The 17,758-nt window shown below is 44.0% G+C and overlaps 1 protein-coding gene across 5 annotated transcripts in view; it reads right to left on the reverse strand.

Annotated features, from left to right (window-relative positions):
- Nucleotides 1–16,201, reverse strand: part of MARK1 (microtubule affinity regulating kinase 1) — a 116,405-nt gene extending 100,204 nt beyond the window's left edge. For 3 of the 5 annotated variants that reach the window (XM_077886936.1, XM_077886935.1, XM_077886940.1), the window contains exon 1: nucleotides 16,053–16,200. In XM_077886936.1, the coding sequence (XP_077743062.1) occupies nucleotides 16,053–16,103 (51 nt within the window). In that variant the 5' untranslated portion in view covers nucleotides 16,104–16,200. Of the gene's footprint in view, nucleotides 1–16,052 lie in introns of all 5 variants that reach the window. The other 2 variants (XM_077886937.1, XM_077886939.1) reach the window with 1 other exon arrangement.
- Nucleotides 16,202–17,758: the final 1,557 nt, after the last annotated feature.

Below are 17,758 nucleotides of genomic sequence, written 5' to 3' on the forward strand. Positions count from 1 at the left end.
TTTAAGATTATTGCAACAGGTATTGAGATCGGGAGAGAGATTAGTTCTGAATCAGTGATGACAGCTGGGGACTGAGCGTGGAGGCACCAGGCAAGGAGGGGAGTGGATGGAAAGTTCCTAAGACGAGCCCGCAGAGTCAGGGAACTGCTGCTAAACTGGCCTACGAGGACGCTGGCTGAAGGCAGGCCAACAACCTCGACAGGGGACACCAGCGAGGGGGGCGATCAGGAACTTGATTGGACACCCAGGTGGTCAGCCATCAGGGAGCCGGGGCTCTCCCTAACCGACTTAGAATTCCTGGCTGAGACTGGGCCTGCAGCCCCTTCGAGGACAGGGCAGATGCGTGTCTGAAGGCCAAAGTGAAAACCTGGTTGGGGACAAGGCTCAGAGGAGCCTACCAAGGAGGGAGTCTTGGGCACTGGCATCTTCCCTTTGCTAAGTCCTTCTCCTGAGGTGCCAGACCACGTTTGTATAAATACCGTACTCAAAGCTCTATTGTGGATCTTGCGAATGCGGGAGACAAAATTTATTTCAAAGTTGTTTTTAAAGGTGTTATTTTTAAGTAACCTCCAAAACCAGTGTGAGGCTTGAACTCCCCAATCCCAAGATCGAGGGTCACACGCTCTACCAACTGAGTCGGCCCAGAGCCCGAGGTCACTAAATTTAAAAACTAGCATGTTTCTAAAACCCTCAAGCACATACACAATACAAATCTAATCAGGTTGGCCCTTAAGTGTCTAAGGGCTACCCCCCCCCCCCCAGTTCTTGCTGAGGCTCACAGTCCCTGCCTGGTCCTCTCCCTAACGGCTCCCCCTGAGGCTACAACCCCCTCCTCTCAACCAATGACCCCCCCCTCCCCAGCCTCCGTGCATGATATTCCTTCAGTCCAGTATTCTCTTCTCCTTTCCACAGAGCCACCTGGCAAAGGAGTATTTATCTTTCAAGTCTTAGTTCAAAGGCCGTGAACCTTTCCTGAGCGTCCCTTCCCCCTCCCCTTTCCTTCTTTATTCTGTGTCCTGATCACTCAGATTGACAAGGACTGTAACTTTCTACTGTGCTGGTTTGTCTCTGCGTCTATCTCTCCGGTCAGGCTCTGAGTCCCTCCAGAGCAGGAACAGGTTTCATTTGCCTTTGTATCCCTCTCATCTCCAATTGAAATGAAGCAAATAGGAAAGGAAATAAAAGCAAACTCTCTTTTGAAATTGTGAAAGTAGCACTGTTGATCACAAAATGAAAGGTGGGCATGCTTTCAAGATTTAAAATAAACCTATTACTATAACCTTTATAGGTAGTTCATTAAAACTTTGGATTGTTGCTCAACTTCTGGCTGGTTTACAACCTGAACTAAACTGATACAGTGGTCAAAACAGTAGTAAATACTACTTTCTCAGAAGAAAGGGCACCGTACTGTGAACTCTGATTTTGCTGCCACCACCTCCCTCAATATGGTTTAACCACATAAAGCCAGAAAAGGAACAATATGAAATTCCTCATTACCTCCTTCCTCAATCTTACACCTACAAATGCCACACACGTGTACCTTATTACCTCTGAGACAGACAATTCCCTGTTGTTTCCTACTGCTGTCACCCCCCACTGAAAGGACTGATGGATCACTTCTCCCACCCTACTTTCTATGATATTAGCGGGCAAAAGGCCTTTTTTTCATTTTAACCAAAAAATGAGATTTATTATAGTGCTATTATCATCATCATCATCACATAAATCAATGTTTTTTTCCAACGCCAAGTCAGAGAATAACTGCGAAGAGAAAAAAAAAAGAATTAACTGCAAGGTTGAAAAAGAGAGACTCCTGGATCTCACCCTAGAGAAACTGAGTATCAACAGAGTGGGACAGAGGAGGGATTAGGGAGGGTAAATTCGAAATGGTCTCCCAAGCTGGCTCATAAACTCACTAAAGGATAAATGAATAAACTAGATCTTGATTTATTAAATTGCTGAATGCCAAAAATATGCTAAATACTATGGGAAGTAATATAGGATACGCAGAAATAATACTGAAAGTAGTTCCTGACCTCAAAGTATTTTCAATTTAGGTAGAAAGAAAAAGTTTACTCACAGAGAATTCTAAAACAATGATAAATTCTGTTGTATAGAATGGTCTCCAAACTTTAGACCAAGTACCCTCATCTTTAAAAGTTTTAAGTATGGGCTACTACAGGAATACTGACATAAATTACACATGTATTCCATTAAAACACATAACATTAAAAAGATGAAAATTTTGGAAATATTATTAAATTTCAATGGTACAAACTTTTTTAAAAAAGATTTATTTATTCATGAGAGAAACAGACAGAGAGAGAGAGAGAGAGAGAGGCGTCGACACAGGCAGAGGGAGAAACAGGCTCCACGCAGGCAACCCGATGTGGGACTCGATCCTGGGACTCCAGAATCACGCCCTGGGCTGAAGGCAGGCGCTAAACCACTGAGCCAACCAGGGATCCCTCAATGGTACAAACTTCTCAGTGATTAGTAAAACACCATTATGCAATATTAATATATTTACTGATTTTTAAAATCTTGGCTTAACTTGTGATACTGAGATCTGAAGGGCTGATTCTAAGTTCAGTTTATGTTGACACTCGACTTCAAGGGCTGTATTCATATTTCAATCAATCCACCATTTATGTGAAAATTTTTTACAAAAGTCATGTCAGTAAGGGCGCCTGACATGGCGTGGCTCAGTAGCTGAACATCTGTCTTTGGCTCAGGTCACAATCCCGGGGTCCTAGGATTGAGTCCTGCATCAGGCTCCTCATAGGGAGCCTGCTTCTCTCTCTGCCTATGCCTCTGCCTCTCTCTTTGTGTCTCTCATGAATAAATGAATAAAATCTTAAAAAAAGAAAAAGTCATGTTAATAGGCACCTTCCTGAGGACAATCAGCAATTTCTGAAAACTAACCATTTTAAGAACCGTATCAAATGGTTTCCAAAATCTACTAAGATTTTTGATCTAGAAGATTTATACACAAGTTAGAAAGTTGTCCACATTTTTAAGGGTGCAGATGAGAAATTCAGAAATGATGTATAATTTAAGGTAGTAAAATCACATAAGTATGGATGCTTCTGGATACCCATTTTATTCTAGGCTTTCCATAGTAGACAAGATAATGTGAAGGTTCTCCAAAATAAGACATGCTTTTTAAAAGTTTACTGCTGGGCTTGAAGAGAAACATCCAAGGGGAAAATAAACACTAAAAAGCTCCAGCTGAAAACAACTACAAAATCCAGTACTGCCCTGGGATCCAAATACTAAGCTTTGGACTCACTACAAGGTTGGAGAACTTAAACTCCTTCGTTGACTTGAGAACCCTTTAGGAAACTAGAATGTCCCAGGACAGGGGCTCCTAGCTGGCTCAGTCAGTAAAGTGTGTGACTCTTAATCTTGGGGTTTTAAGTTTGAGTCCCACATGAGGAGTAGGGATTATTTAAAACAAATCTTTAAAAAAAAAAAAAAAGTCCCAGATCAGTAGGAGCAAAACAAACCCTCTCTGGAGGAAGGTGTCCTCAATTTAGACCCCCACATTTCACACAGATAAAAATCAGGCAAATGTGAGTTTACCCACAAAGATCAGCAAATACAGCAACAAACAAGCCACAGTGAATGAGAATTAACAGATACAAACAGTAAAGCTAAAGCCCCAGGGACTCCATATAATGGAATTTCCAGATATAGGAAGTAAATAACTATATGTTAAATGCTTAAGGAAATGAAGATGAAATCACAAAAATAAACAAAGACCAAGAGACTATAAAATAGGTCAGACTGGTTTGACAGAAAGAAGTTAAAACTTTTAGAAATGAGAAGTAAAATTCATGAAATTAAAAATTCAGCAATGGAGAAAGAGAAGAGTGGAACATGCATCCAACATACTGCTAGTTTAGTGCAACACAGGGTGCTGATGGGAACCTCCATTTGCTAGGTGCCTGGGGTATGCTAAAAACAAAGCAAGCTGCTCAGTGTGCTGCTCCTTCAGAGAAACCACAGTACAACAGGCAGATACCAAAGGAAGCAAGCAATTATGGCTCCTAAAAAATGAAACCAGGAAATCCCTCTACTCAGGAATCTACATGCATGTGTCCAGAAAAGACTCAGCTATAGAAAAGGTTTGAGAGCCCTGAGACTCTCCAGCTGGACCGAATAGTGACAATCTTTCCAGAATGAAGCCAGTGTAGAGAGACTGGGAGAGGTAGCCTATTTTTTTTTTTTTTTTAATGTGTGGACATCAACACAGTTATAAGGAACACAAAGAAACAGGGGATTCCCTCTTCCGAGAAAAAAAAATGACAGTGCTCATATTTGACATTTGCGCATTGGACTCTTTTGAATGAATAAAAAGGAAAGGGTTTGGTATAAAAAAACAAACAAACAAACAAAAACAAAAAAAAACCCAAAGAAACGGGAAATGTCCCAACTGAAGGAAGAAATTACATTTCCAAAACCAACACTAAAGAAACAGAGGTATATGTATTACTGGTAAAGAATCTGAAATGATTGACATAAAGATGCTCAATGAGGTCACAAAAGGATACATGAGCAAAATGAGAATTTCAGCTAAGAAACTGAAAATATAAAAAACAACCAAACAAAAATTTTGGAGCTCAATTTAAGAATTTAATTAGGGAGGTTCAATCATAGGCTTGATCAAGCAGAAGAAAGAATGAGCAAATGTGAATATTTATTTGAAACTGTCCAGTCACAGGAACAACAATAACAACAATAAAAGAAAAAAGAATGAAGAAAGCCTAAAGGAATTACAAGATACCATCAGAAGAATAAAAATATGCATTACGGGAGTCCCAGAAAAAAAAAAAAAAGAGAGAGAAGGAAAGTTTTTTTTTTTTTCCCCAAAAAATGAAAAGTTCCCAAATACGAGAAAGGAAAAAGTCATCCAGATTTCCAGATTCAAGCAATTAACAGGATGAATCCAAAAATGTCTACACCTAAACACATAATCAAATAGTCAAAGACATAATTTTGAAAGCAGAAAGATAAAAATTACTTGTCATGAATAAAGGAACTCTCATAAGCTTATTAGCAGATTTTTCAGCAGAAAATTTACAAATCAGGAAAGAGTGCAATAAAATATTCGAGCTGCCGGGGAGAGGAGGGGAGGGAACTTGCCAGCAAGGAATACTATATCCAGCAAAACTATCCTTCAAAAAGGAATAAATTTTTATTCACAGATAAATAAAAGCTAAGAGTTCATCACCACTAGACCTGCCTTACAAGAAATGCATAGGGGGAGTCATTCAAGTTGAGCAGAAAGACACTAAACAGCCACATAAAAAGCATATAAAAATATAAACTTCACTGCTAGTAAGAAATATATACACAAATACAGAGTACTAAAATAATGTAACAATGGCATGTAAGTAATTTTAATTCTGGTAGGCAAGCTAAAAGATAAAAGTATTTATAAAACTATATAAAATGTTAATGGATACACAGCACAAAAAGATGTAACTTGTGACAACAACAATACAAAGTGTGGGGGAGGAAGAAGTAAAAGCAGAATCTCTGTATGAGATTGAAGCTGCTATCAGCTTAAAACAGATTGTTATAATTGTAAAATGTTTTATGTAAAATGCTACCAGCTTAAAACAGAATGCTATAATTGTAAAATTAGTAAGCACAAAGAAAATACCTAGAGAAGATACACAAAAGAAAATGAAAAAGAAATCAAAGCATGTCACTATAAAAAAAAAATCAACACACACACAGGAAGACAGCAAGAGATTTAAGAAAGACAAAACAGGGATCCCTGGGTGGCGCAGCGGTTTAGCGCCTACCTTTGGCCCAGGGCGCGATCCTGGAGACCCGGGATCGAATCCCACATCGGGCTCCCGGTGCATGGAGCCCGCTTCTCCCTCTGCCTATGTCTCTGCCTCTCTCTCTTTCTCTCTCTGTGACTATCATAAATTAAAAAAAAAAAAAAAAGAAAAGAAAGGCAAAACAAACAAACAAACAAACAAAACTACAGGACAGGGAGAAAACAAATAGGAGCATTATGTAGTGATAAAAGGGTCAACTGTCCAGGAAGATATAACAATGAAAGAAATTTAAAGACCCAAATCAGAGCACTTAAAATATATGAAGCAAACAATGACAGAAGTGGAGAGAGAAATAGACAGCAACACAGTAACAGTCGGAAATTTCATTAACCTAATTTTCAATAATAGGTAGACCATCCAGACAGGTATCAAGAAGAAAACCAAGGACTTAAACAACACTATAGACTGAATGTTCCTAACAGACATATTTAGAACATTTCACTGAAGAGCAAAAGAACACATTTTTATCAAATGCATATAGACATTCTCCACAATAGAGCACCTGTCAGGTCACAAAACAAAATCTTACAAACTTAGTAATACTGAGATCATATTCAGTATCTTATCCAGACTAATCTTATGCAACTAGAAACCAGTAACAGAAGAAAACTGGAAAATATGTGAAAATTAAGCAACATATTCTTCAATAACCACTGGGTCAGGAAGAAATCAAAACAGAAATTAGAAAATATCTTAAGACAAATACAAACAATATACACTCCTCTTTCCATTGGCAGTGGTGGCAGATTGTGCAGAAATGGCCAAAATCAAGACTCAAAACCTCTGCAGCATGATAAAGGAGGAGTTGCTTAAACAGGTGGAAGATCTGAAGGTGGAGCTGTCCCACTTGTGCATCATCAAAGCAACAGGCGACATGGCTTCCAAACTGTCCAAGATCCAAACTGTTCGCAAATCCATTGCCCATGTCCTCACCTTCATCAGTCAGACTCCAAAAGAGAACCTCAGGAAATTCTACAAGGGTAAGAAGTACAAGCCCCTGGATGTGTGGCCCAAGAAGGCCATGTGCCATGTGCCTCAAGCTGAACAAGCAGGAAGAAAACCTGAAGACTAAGAAGCAGTAGGGGAAGGAGCCACTCACCCTGTGTGGTAGTACAGAGTAAAAGCCTCAGCATCGATAACACACACACACACACACACACACACACACTCTGGAGAAAAGAAAGAAAACAATACACAAGAACTTACAGGATCCAGCAGAAGTAGGACTAAGTGGGAAGTTCATAGCAATAAAAACCTACATTAAAAAAAAAAAAAAAAGGGAACACTCTCAAAATTCCCCTCAAAAAACTACAAAAAAAGGGCAGCCCGGGCGGCTTAGTGGTTTAGCAGTTTAGCGCTGCCTTCAGCCCAGGGCATGATCCTGGAGACCCGGGATCAAGTCCCACGTCAGGCTCCCTGCAGGGAGCCTGCTTCTCCCTCTGCATGTGTCTCTGCCTCTGTGTGTGTGTGTGCACATGTCTCATGAATAAATAAATAAAATCTTTAAAAAAAACTACAAAAAAGAAAAATCTAACCCTAAAATTAACAGAAGGGAATTACAGCAGATTATAGTAATAATAAATGAAGTAGAGAATAGAAAAATAGAAAAAAGTCAATAGAGTTGTTTTTTTTTTTTAAATATCAACAAATGAAAAAATCCCTGCTAGACTAAAAGAGAGAGAGAGAGAGAGAGAGAACCAAATTAAAATCATAGGTAAAAGAGGAAACATTACAACTGATGTCACAGAACTAGAAAGGATAGCAAGAAACTACCTTAAATAATTATATGCCAACAAAGTGGATAACCTAGAAGAAATGGAGAAATTCCCACGAACATGCAACCTACCAGACCAAAAAGTGAAGAAAAAGAATCAGTAATCAAAAACTTTCCAACAAAGAAAAGCCCAGGACTCGATGGCTTTCTCATAAATTCTAATGAACACTTAAAATAGAATCAACCCCAAATGACTGACCATTTGTTAGACTTTTCCAAAAAATGAAGAGAGGGAAACTGTTTGTATGAGGCCAGCATTACTCTAATGCCAAAACCAGAAAAAGACACTAAAAGAAAATCACAGGGCAATAACCTTGATGAATATATGTAATAATCCTAAGTGAAATATTAGCAAACCAAATTTAATGGCACATTAAAAGGATCATACATGATGACCAAGGGGCATCCTAGGATACAAGGATGGTTCAACATAGGTAATCAGTAAATCAAAGGTAATCAGTAATCATAGGTAATACACCTCATTAACAGAACAAATGATGACACAGGCTCATCTCCATTGATGCAGACAACACATCAATATCTTTTTATCATAAAAGAGACTCAACAAATGAGGAATAGAAGAAACATAAGCAATACCGCATATGAAAAGTCCACAGCTAACATCATACTCAGTGGTGAAAACTGAAAGCTTATCTTCTGTGATCAAAAACAAGGCAAGGATGCCCCCTTTTGCTTTACATTCAACATAGTGCTAAAAATCTTAGCCAGAGCAAGTAGGCAAGAAAAAGAAACAAAAGCCATACACTATGGAAGGGAAGAAGTAAAAGTAGCTCTGTTTGCACATACCATGATCTTATATGTAGAAAACTCTATGACTTCTACCAAAAAATTCCCCAAAATTGTTAGAATTATAAATTAATTCAATAAAGGTACAGGCTACAAAATCAGCAAACAAAATCAGTTGTGTTTCTATCCACTAGCAACACATGATGTGAAAAGAAAACAATCTTCATTTATAAGCGCATCAGAAAGAGTAAAATATTTCGGAATAAATTTAACCGATGAAGCAAAAGACTTGTACACTGAAAACTACAAAACATCGCTAAAAGAAATTAAAGAAGACACATATAAATGGAACGACATCCTGTGTTTATGTTTTGGAAGATGTAATATTGATAAAATGTCCATACTACCCAAAGAGATCTACAGATCAACATAATCTCTAACAAAACCCCAATTCCATATTTAACTGAAACAGGAAAAAACAATCCTAAAATTCACATGGAGCCACAAGGACCCTGAATAGCCAAAACAATCTTGAGAAAGAACAAAGATGAAGGCCTCACACTTATGACTTTAAAGCATATTACAATGTTACAATACAAAAAACAGTATGGCACTGGTGTAAAGACAGGCATATAGACCAGTGGAATAGAAATAAATCTTTGTATATATGGTCAAATGATCTTTGATAAGAGTACCAAAAATACACAAAGTAGGAAAGGATGGTCTTTTCAATAAATGGTGCTGGGAAAACCAGACCTCTGCATGGAGAAGAATGATATTGGACCTTTTAGCTTATATCATACACAAAAATTAACTCAAAAGTGCATTAAAGACTTAAACATAACACCTGAAACTATAAAATTCTTTAAAAAAAACATACGGGGAAAGCTTCATCACATTGATCATGGCAATGACGTCCTGAATATAACACCAAAAACACAGGCAATCAAGACCAAAGAAGAAAAATAGACAGATGGGACTACATCAAACTAAAAAGCTTCTGCAAAGCAAAGGAAACATTCTTCACAGTGAAAAGACAACCTACAGAATGGAAGAAAACATTTATACCATATACCTGAAAAGGGATTAATATCTGAAATATGCAGGGAATTCTTACAATTCGGATTTTTAAAAATGGACAAAGGACTTGATTAGACATTTCTCCAAAGGAAATGTATAAATGGTCAACAAGTATATGAAAAGATGCTTGACATCACTAATCATCAAGAGAAATGCAAATCAAAATCACATTGAGACTATCACTTCACATGTATAAGGATGGCCAACATCAAAAAACAAAACAGACAATAATAAATGTTGACAAGGATGTGGACAGATTGGAACCCTTGGGTACTGTTGGTTTGAATGTAAAATGGTGCAGCCATTATGGAAAACAACATGGAGGTTCCTCCAAAAAATTCAAAGTAGAGCTAACATATAACATATAAGTTATGTTATAAACATAACATATAACATATAATCAACTTCCAGATATTTATTCAAGAGAATTTAAGTCAGGACCTCAAGAAGATATTTGCAATCTCATGTTCATTGCAGCATTATTCACAATTGCTAAGTCATGAAAACATCCCAAATGTACGTCAATGGATAAAGAAATTTATTATATACATTCAATGGACAATTTTTCTGCCATAAAAAGGAAAGAAATTGTGTCATGCTTTATTATGGATGAACCCTAAGGATATTACACTAAGTAAAATTATCCCATCATAGAAAGACTGAATCGCATGATTCCACTTAAATGAGGTATGTAATGCAAACTTATTAAGAGCAGAGAGTAGAACTGTGGTTGCCAGGGGCTGGAAAGAAAGGAAAATGGGGAGTTGCTATTCCCTGGTATAAAGTTTCAGTCATGCAAGATGAAAAAGCTCTAGAGATCTGCTGTATGCCTACAGTTAACAACACCTACTGTATGCTTAGAAGTTTATTAAGAGAGATTTCATGCAGGGCAGCCCTGGTGGCGCAGCGGTTTAGTGCTGCCTGCAGCCCAGGGTGTGATCCTGGAGACCTGGGATCAATCCCATGTTGGGCTTCCTGCATGGAGCCTGCTTCTTCCTCTGCCTGTGTCTCTGCCTCTCTCTCTCTCTCTCTCTCTTCTCTCTCCCTCTCTCTCTCTCTCTTTTTCTCTGAATAAATAAATAAATAAATCTTTCAAAAAAAAAAGATTTCATGCTATGTGGTGGGTTTTTTTTTTTTACTACAATTTAACACAAATTTGACAGAGGAATTAATAGTGATTTAAATACAGCAGAAGAGATTTAGCCAACTGAAAGATAAAATCTAAACATTACATACCATAACTGCACTGCAGATTATACTATACATTGTAGTACAGAGAAACAATGAGATGGGGGAAGAAATGAGAGTTTAAGACATATGTAGGGTAGAATGAGAAATTTTAACGTATCTAATCAGAGAACCGAAAGAAATTAATATTTAAAGAGAGAATGACTGACTGTAGAACTGATGAAAGAGATAAATCCACAGATTATAAATCAAACAAATCATGCAGCTTGTAGTACAGACAGGCAATGAACTCATGGGAAAAATGATTGAGAAGTTAAGGCACATGGAGGAGTTATGGCCTAACAGAATTGAATCAGAGTCCTCAAATGAACCTCTAAATGAGCAGAAACAAGGTTCAAAAAGATAATAGTTGATAAGTATCTAGAACTAATCAGACAGGAAATCACAGACATAAGAAGCAAGAAGGAAAAAAGGAAATCCATCACAGGGCCATGTGGGTGACTCAGCTGGTTAAGTGTCTAACTTGATTTCGGCTCAGGTCATGATCTCAGGGTTGTGAGACCAAGCCCTGTGTGAAGCCCCTCCTCCCTATTCTATTTCCCTTTCTTAAAAAACAAACAAACAAAACAAAACAAAACAAAAACCTAAATACACTGTATTGAAAGTCCAACACCTAAAGAAAAACCAGAATCTTAAAAAGACAGATGGAAAAGATCACCTAGTTAATGGCAGATGACTTCTGAACAGAAACCATGGAAATCAGCAGACCACAGAATACTATCTTTGGAACAATGAATGAAAATAGCTGTCAACTTAGAATTGGAGACTGAGCAAAACTATCATTGAATAATAAGGGCAAAATATATTTCAGATTTAAAAAAAGAAAGTTTATGACTAACAATCCTTTACTAAAAGAACTTCAAGGCATTCATTGGGCAAAGGGAAAACAACCCCCAAAAGAAAGTCTGAGAAGGAGGAAGAAATGGTTAAAAAAAAAAAAAAATTTAAAAACCATGTGGCTAATTCTAGCTGTTATTTAAGGGGAGGAGGCAAGCTTAGAGTCCCCCTACTCCTCCACCATCTTAATCCCCACCACAGGGTTGATTTTAACAACCTGGGCCTTAAAAAGAAGAAGAAAGAAGAAAGTAGTAGTAGTAGGAATTCATAATAGCATTTTGGCCAGAGAGAAACAGGAGGCAGTGATGTTTTTCTCACAATGGATTGTCCTGCACACTCACCTTGGAGACCAGTAGTGTGGGTCATACAAAGACAGATGTTCAGCTCCAGCACACAGCAGTACTTGCTATAACCAATTCAGAATTTTTCTTAGAAAGATGAGTCACACCATAAAGGATTTGTGAGTTGGGGATAAGGGGGAAAGAGCAGGGCACTCCAGATGGACAAAATGGCACAGGTTCAAAACAGAGATGAGCACAGCATAGCCTGTTCTTCCTCGTACCATTTCGGATATTCTTTTAAAATTTCTAAGACAGGGGCACCTGGGTGGCTCAGTGGTTGAGCGTCTGTCTGCCTTTGGCTCAGGTCACGATCCCGGGGGTCCTGGGATCGAGTTCCTACATCAGGCTCCCTGCAGGGAACCTGCATCTCCATCTGCCTATGTCACTGCCTCTCTATGTCCCTCATAAATAAATAAAATCTAAAAAAAAAAAAAAGATAAATAAAAAATAAAATTCCTAAGACAAAACCAAAACGAACCAAAAATGCACCTCCAAGAAGCAACAGTGGAAGATGTCAGAGATGATAACCACTTAACCTTCTGAAGGCTTCTCCCTTTGCTTGTAGCATGCAATGCTTACCCTTCCCAGTGTCCCTAAGGTATTTTGATGATAAATGAAAAAAATCCAAAAGGGGAATGTTCTAGCACTGATGTGTTACACATTACTACCAGTCACTGTGCTGGGTGCTGGGGATACAAAATAAACGGGACAAAGTAAGTCGGCGATTAGAACACAGTGTGATAAGTACGCAGTGACCTGTGTGGCACACACAGAGTCCTGAGCAACCCAAGGGTAGTGGCAAAGGCACGCTTTTCTTCTGCCTTTCACATCGTGAACACCGATTCCCATAGGACACAGTACTGATGGCCACCGTAGATCCACTAGCACTTGTGATAGTCATCAGAGGTAGTTTCAGATCAAAAGAATCACCTTCAAGAGTTTTATTATTAAAAGATTCTCAATAAATTTAACCAAAGCATCCCAAGAAGGGGTCAAATCAATTTTCTTCATACTGATTAAAATTTCGCCACAGAAAGCTGGTCTGGGCATTTTGGATCCAGAAAAAAAATCGGCGTAACGAGAGTTTTCCTAAAACACGGAAAAACAAGTATATCTTGCTTCATTTCAAAGTACCTAAGAGTAATGGTAATATATTATCCACATTCACGCTAGAACTATCCAAGTATAATCTAAGAGAAGAAAAAAAAATTTCAAACATCCATTCTTTCTCTGGACTCTTTACAATCTGACATCAAACACATTTTGCATAAATTAATTCTATGACCTGTAACGTATCTTTTCCACCTCTTCTACTTGACCATGAAGTGTTTATTGCATTATCATCATCGGTTATTCTGTGGGACTTAGCCGATTCAGGCCTATCAACACACAAATCCTTCATCTCATAACTCCTGAAGAAGTGCACACAGAATGTTCTGAAAGAAAAGCTACTACTACATACCGCAGTAGTAACAGGAGATCAGGGCTGAACACTCCTCTTTTGAAAGCCCTAATGTATCCTCAACATATATTAGCGACATATATGGGGGGTATATACATTCCCAAGGATACAAAATCCAAATACATTCACATAAACAAAATTTCATATTAACTGCAAATGATAATACAAAGATGGTTTTGTAGAGTGCCGTATCTGCTTAAGTCAAAACACTTCTAGCAGTGTTAGACCGTTTTTAGTTATGTCCTTGATATTACAAAGGACCTGGAAGTCTTTATGGTCATATGAATATAAATTTTCCCAACAATCTTTAAAACTGTCACTTGAACTGAAAACGACCACAAACAAATGTACGTTTTGAATGCCATACAACTGCATTAATATACTGGCAAACAAGCAGGTGTGTTCTTTATCTCACTGATGAGAGGGTAAGTCAGAATGGATTATGACATTTACTGCTAACCCGAGGATAGAGAGAGACACCAACAATGACTTAATGGTCATCCCTGGTGGTCCCTCTGATAAACTCCTATGGCACTTACAAACCAGCTTAGCCCTATTTATGCAGTTTTCTACTGTACACTGTTTGTTTGGGATTATGTTTACTTTTCCCGTGACCTCCTTGAGGGGAGAGGCCTTATCTTAGATAATACTTCTGTGTCCCTTCCAGCTCAAAAACAAAGCTGGGTGCACATTTACTGATGAACCAACAGCCACAGTGTAGTAGGTGCTTCCCCAAATTGGGAGGTATCAGGCAAGTAGGAGAAAATGAGAACTGGATAGAGTAAGCTACATGGAGATACAGTTCACGTACAACCCAAGGGCAGGGGACAAGACCATCAAAGTGACTTTGAAATAACACGTTCAGAACCAGAGCAAATGAGTTTCTACGGCATAATTATTTTCGGCAGGTACAACAAAATTTATCACACGGTTATTGCTTAGCTTAAAAATCCACCGGGTTTTTTTTTTTTTTTTGAGGGGGGGAGGGTCTTACACGTGATGCTGCATTTTGTACTACTCCTCGATGCCTATTCCTATCCTGTACCTCATATCCTTAAAAAGTACCTTATTCACGCAAGTATGGGAAGAGCTCTACTATTCAAAACCCCCAAAAGAAAATAAAAACAATGTATTTTTCCACTCTTCCTAGGTTAACAACACAAGTGTTCCGCTAATAAAAACATAGGTCATCCTCCCTGTTACTTTTCATTCACACCGAAATGACACACTGAGGGGGATCTTTTCAGAGTTGCTGATGCAGACCTTCTGTTTCAAAAACTCGACTTTAAGATCAACTGCCACCAAATTTTTCATCTTTTCCCCTGACCGACCTTCAACCTCTCCGTCAAAATTACGCATCCATGATGTATTAAAAAAAAAAAAAATACACACACACACACACACAGTTTGGGCTGCAAGACCAAGTTGTAATTCACGCTCAGGCAGCAGCTGCCTCACACTGTGCATTTTCCATGCACGATACCAGGGAGGACAAAAGCACGCTCTGAAATACCTTCCCAGCTCTTCTAACAATAGTCTCTTACTAGGATTTCTTCCCCCTTTCCCGTGATTATATTGAGTGTCTGCGTTCCCCTACTCGCCCGAGATGAAACAGTCTGTTTATTCCAGCCGCCGACGCTTCAGAGGTGAGCTGCTGCTATCTTCGCCCTCGTACCTTTTGTCTAAGGACGCAGGAGCACTTGGGATCTTATTTTGCCAACCCTGCGACGGGCACTGCTACACCAGGGGCTGGAGTCGGAGCCAACCACACAACCAGCCGGGGCTGCACAGCCCCCCAAACTGGGTACCCTCCAGCTCCTTCTAAACCCGCTCGGAAAATCAGCCCAGGCCCTATGCACAAGTCAAGAGGGTCAAAAAAAAAAAAAAAAAAAATAGAGGTGGGGGGGGACCTTTTCTACAAAGAAACTCACACACTCACACACACACACACTCTTGTACTTTTCAGAAGGTGGGAATACAACCGATCCCGGCCTCCGAGTTGAACCCCCAGGGGCATCTGCATCCAGATAAAACAACTCCGGAGGGCAATTTGATCAAAGATGCAGAAAAAGCCTTCCTTCAAAGAAACGCACCGTGTGACACTCGGAGGAGGGGGGGGGGGAGGAGGAGGAGGAGGAGGAGGGGGAGAGGTGGTTAAAGTAAAACCTGCCCTGAATTGTCAGCTCCGGCTGGAGGCAGAGGACGGGAAGGCGCCGGCCTCCGCGGGCTCCTGGGCGTCTCCGCCCGACCCGGGCCGCCGAGGCCGTCCGGGGACCGCCGCTCCCGCCGCTCCCGCTCCCGCCCCCCGCCCCCCGCGGAGCTCGGCTGCACCGCCTCGGCCCCGCGCGCTCCGCCTGCCCCCGGCGCGGCCCGCGACCCGCGACCCGAAGTGGGACACGGGGCGACAAAGAGCAGAGTCACGGGGCAGCGCCGGGGGCCGGGGGCCGGGGGCCGGGGGCCGGGGGGCAGGGCCGGGGCCGGGGCCGGGATGCCCGCGCCCTCGCCCTCGCCCTCGCCCTCGCCCTGCGGGCGGCCGGCGGCGCGGACGCGGCTGGATGCGCCGCGGGGGCTGCGCGGGGCGCGGGGCTCCAGGTGCAGGCGGCGCCGCGGCGCGCTCGGGGCTGGGGCTCGGGGCTGGGGCTCGGGGCTCGCGGCTCCCCCCGGGGTGGGGTGGGGTGGGGTGGGGGGCGGCCCCGGCTACTCACGTTCTCCGTGTCCCGCTCGTTCACCGTCGGCAATGGCGTCCGCGCCGACATCTTGGGCGGGCGGCGGGGTCGGGCCGGGGTCTCGCCGGCCGGGCCGGGGCGCGGGGCCCGCGGCGAGCGGAAGGGGGCGCGGGCGCGGGCGCGGGCGCGGGCCGAGCGGCTCCCGCAGGCCGCGGGGCGGTGCAACAAGCGGCCGCGGCGGGCCGAGGGCGGAGGCCGCGGCGGCAGGGGAGGGGGAGCCGCGTCCCGCGGCGGCGGCGGCGGCGGCGGCGGCGCCGGCGGGGGACGCGGGCGGCAGCGAGGGCGGGCTCCGGGCGAGGGCGGCCGGCGGGCGCGGGCCGGGCGGCGGGGCGGGCGGGATGCGGCGCCGAGGGGCGGGGGGAGCGGGAGGCGGGGAAGGGGCGGGCGGGGAGCTCGCCCCGCAAGAGCCCGCCCGGCGCGCCCCGGGAGCCGCGGCCCCGGCGGCGCCGCCCCGCGCCCCCCGCAGGTGTGCGGCGCCGCCCGGCCGAGCCGCAGCCACGCGCCCGGGGCCCAGCGGCGGCGGCGGCGGCGGCGGCGGCGGCCCGGCTCCCGGCGCGCCCGTCCCGGCTGCTCGGCGCGCTCCCCGCCGCCCTGCCCGCCCTCCCCGCCCACCCGCCGCCGGAGGAGCGGCCCGAGCCGGCAGCGCGCGGAGCGGCGGGCGCGGCGCGCGGCGGCCCGAGGCACTGGGCGGCCGGCGGCGGGTGGGCGGGCGCCAGCCGAGGGGCCTCGCCATTCATTCCCTCATTAGGGATGCGGGGCCGCCCCGCCCCCGCCCTCCCCGCCCGCCCCCGCCCCCGCCCCCGCCCCCGGGAGAGCTCGGCGGTCCGGGAGCCTCCGGGGCTTGTGCGTGCACTGGGCTCGGGCGTGGGGGCTGCCGGGCGGGGGCCGCCCCTTTGTCCGTCGCGGCGGCGAGGGCGGGTGCATCGCACCTCGGGGCCGGCCCCGGGCTGACCCCGCGCTCCCCGCCCCGCCCCGAGCTGGCCCCACCGCCGCCCGCCGGGCCCCGGGGCTCGGGGGCGCCCCAACAGTCGGGCCCACGGCGCAAAAGCCGCCCCCCGGCCCCGGAGGCGCCCGCAGCCCCCGCGGGGTGCACATGCTCGGGCCGGGCCGCCCGCCGCCTGGGGAGCGGGGAGCGGGGAGCGGCGGCGCTGGGGGTGGCCCGGCGCCCCCCGCAGCACCCCCGGGGCGCTGAGCCCCGGAGTCCCGACGTCTACACTGACGGATCGTCACTTCCTGGGACACAAGGAAGCGTCGCCGAGGCGAGCTGCTTTGGGGAGGGTGGGGAGCTGCCTTAGGTTCTGGCCCAGCCCCTCCTCCTCCTCCTCCTCCTCCAGGTGGCTTCCTCGCCCTTCCGCCCACCTGCCACGTTTATATCCTTACACATCCCCGCGCGAGGCGCTGTCCAGGGCCCCGGAGCCCTCGAAAAGGCAATGCCACTTCTCCCTGCCTTATCTGGGAGCTTACATTTTGCACACTCAGCCTCTAGGACCAAAAAAATAAATAATTGATTTTAAAAAAACCAACCCTTATCATCTCTCTATTCTTCTTTCCAGTATTTCTCATTCGCTTCCTTGCAAGGCTGGGCAGAGAGGTAAAAGGGGCAATAGACAGAAAAGAGGTACAGCCCAATTTCTGAGCTGCTTCCCTGAGCCTCCGATGGGAATCTTAAGATGATGGGAAATTAC

The sequence above is a fragment of the Canis aureus genome, chromosome 38 (assembly GCF_053574225.1).
Source record: "Canis aureus isolate CA01 chromosome 38, VMU_Caureus_v.1.0, whole genome shotgun sequence".
Taxonomy (NCBI): Eukaryota; Metazoa; Chordata; class Mammalia; order Carnivora; family Canidae; genus Canis; species Canis aureus.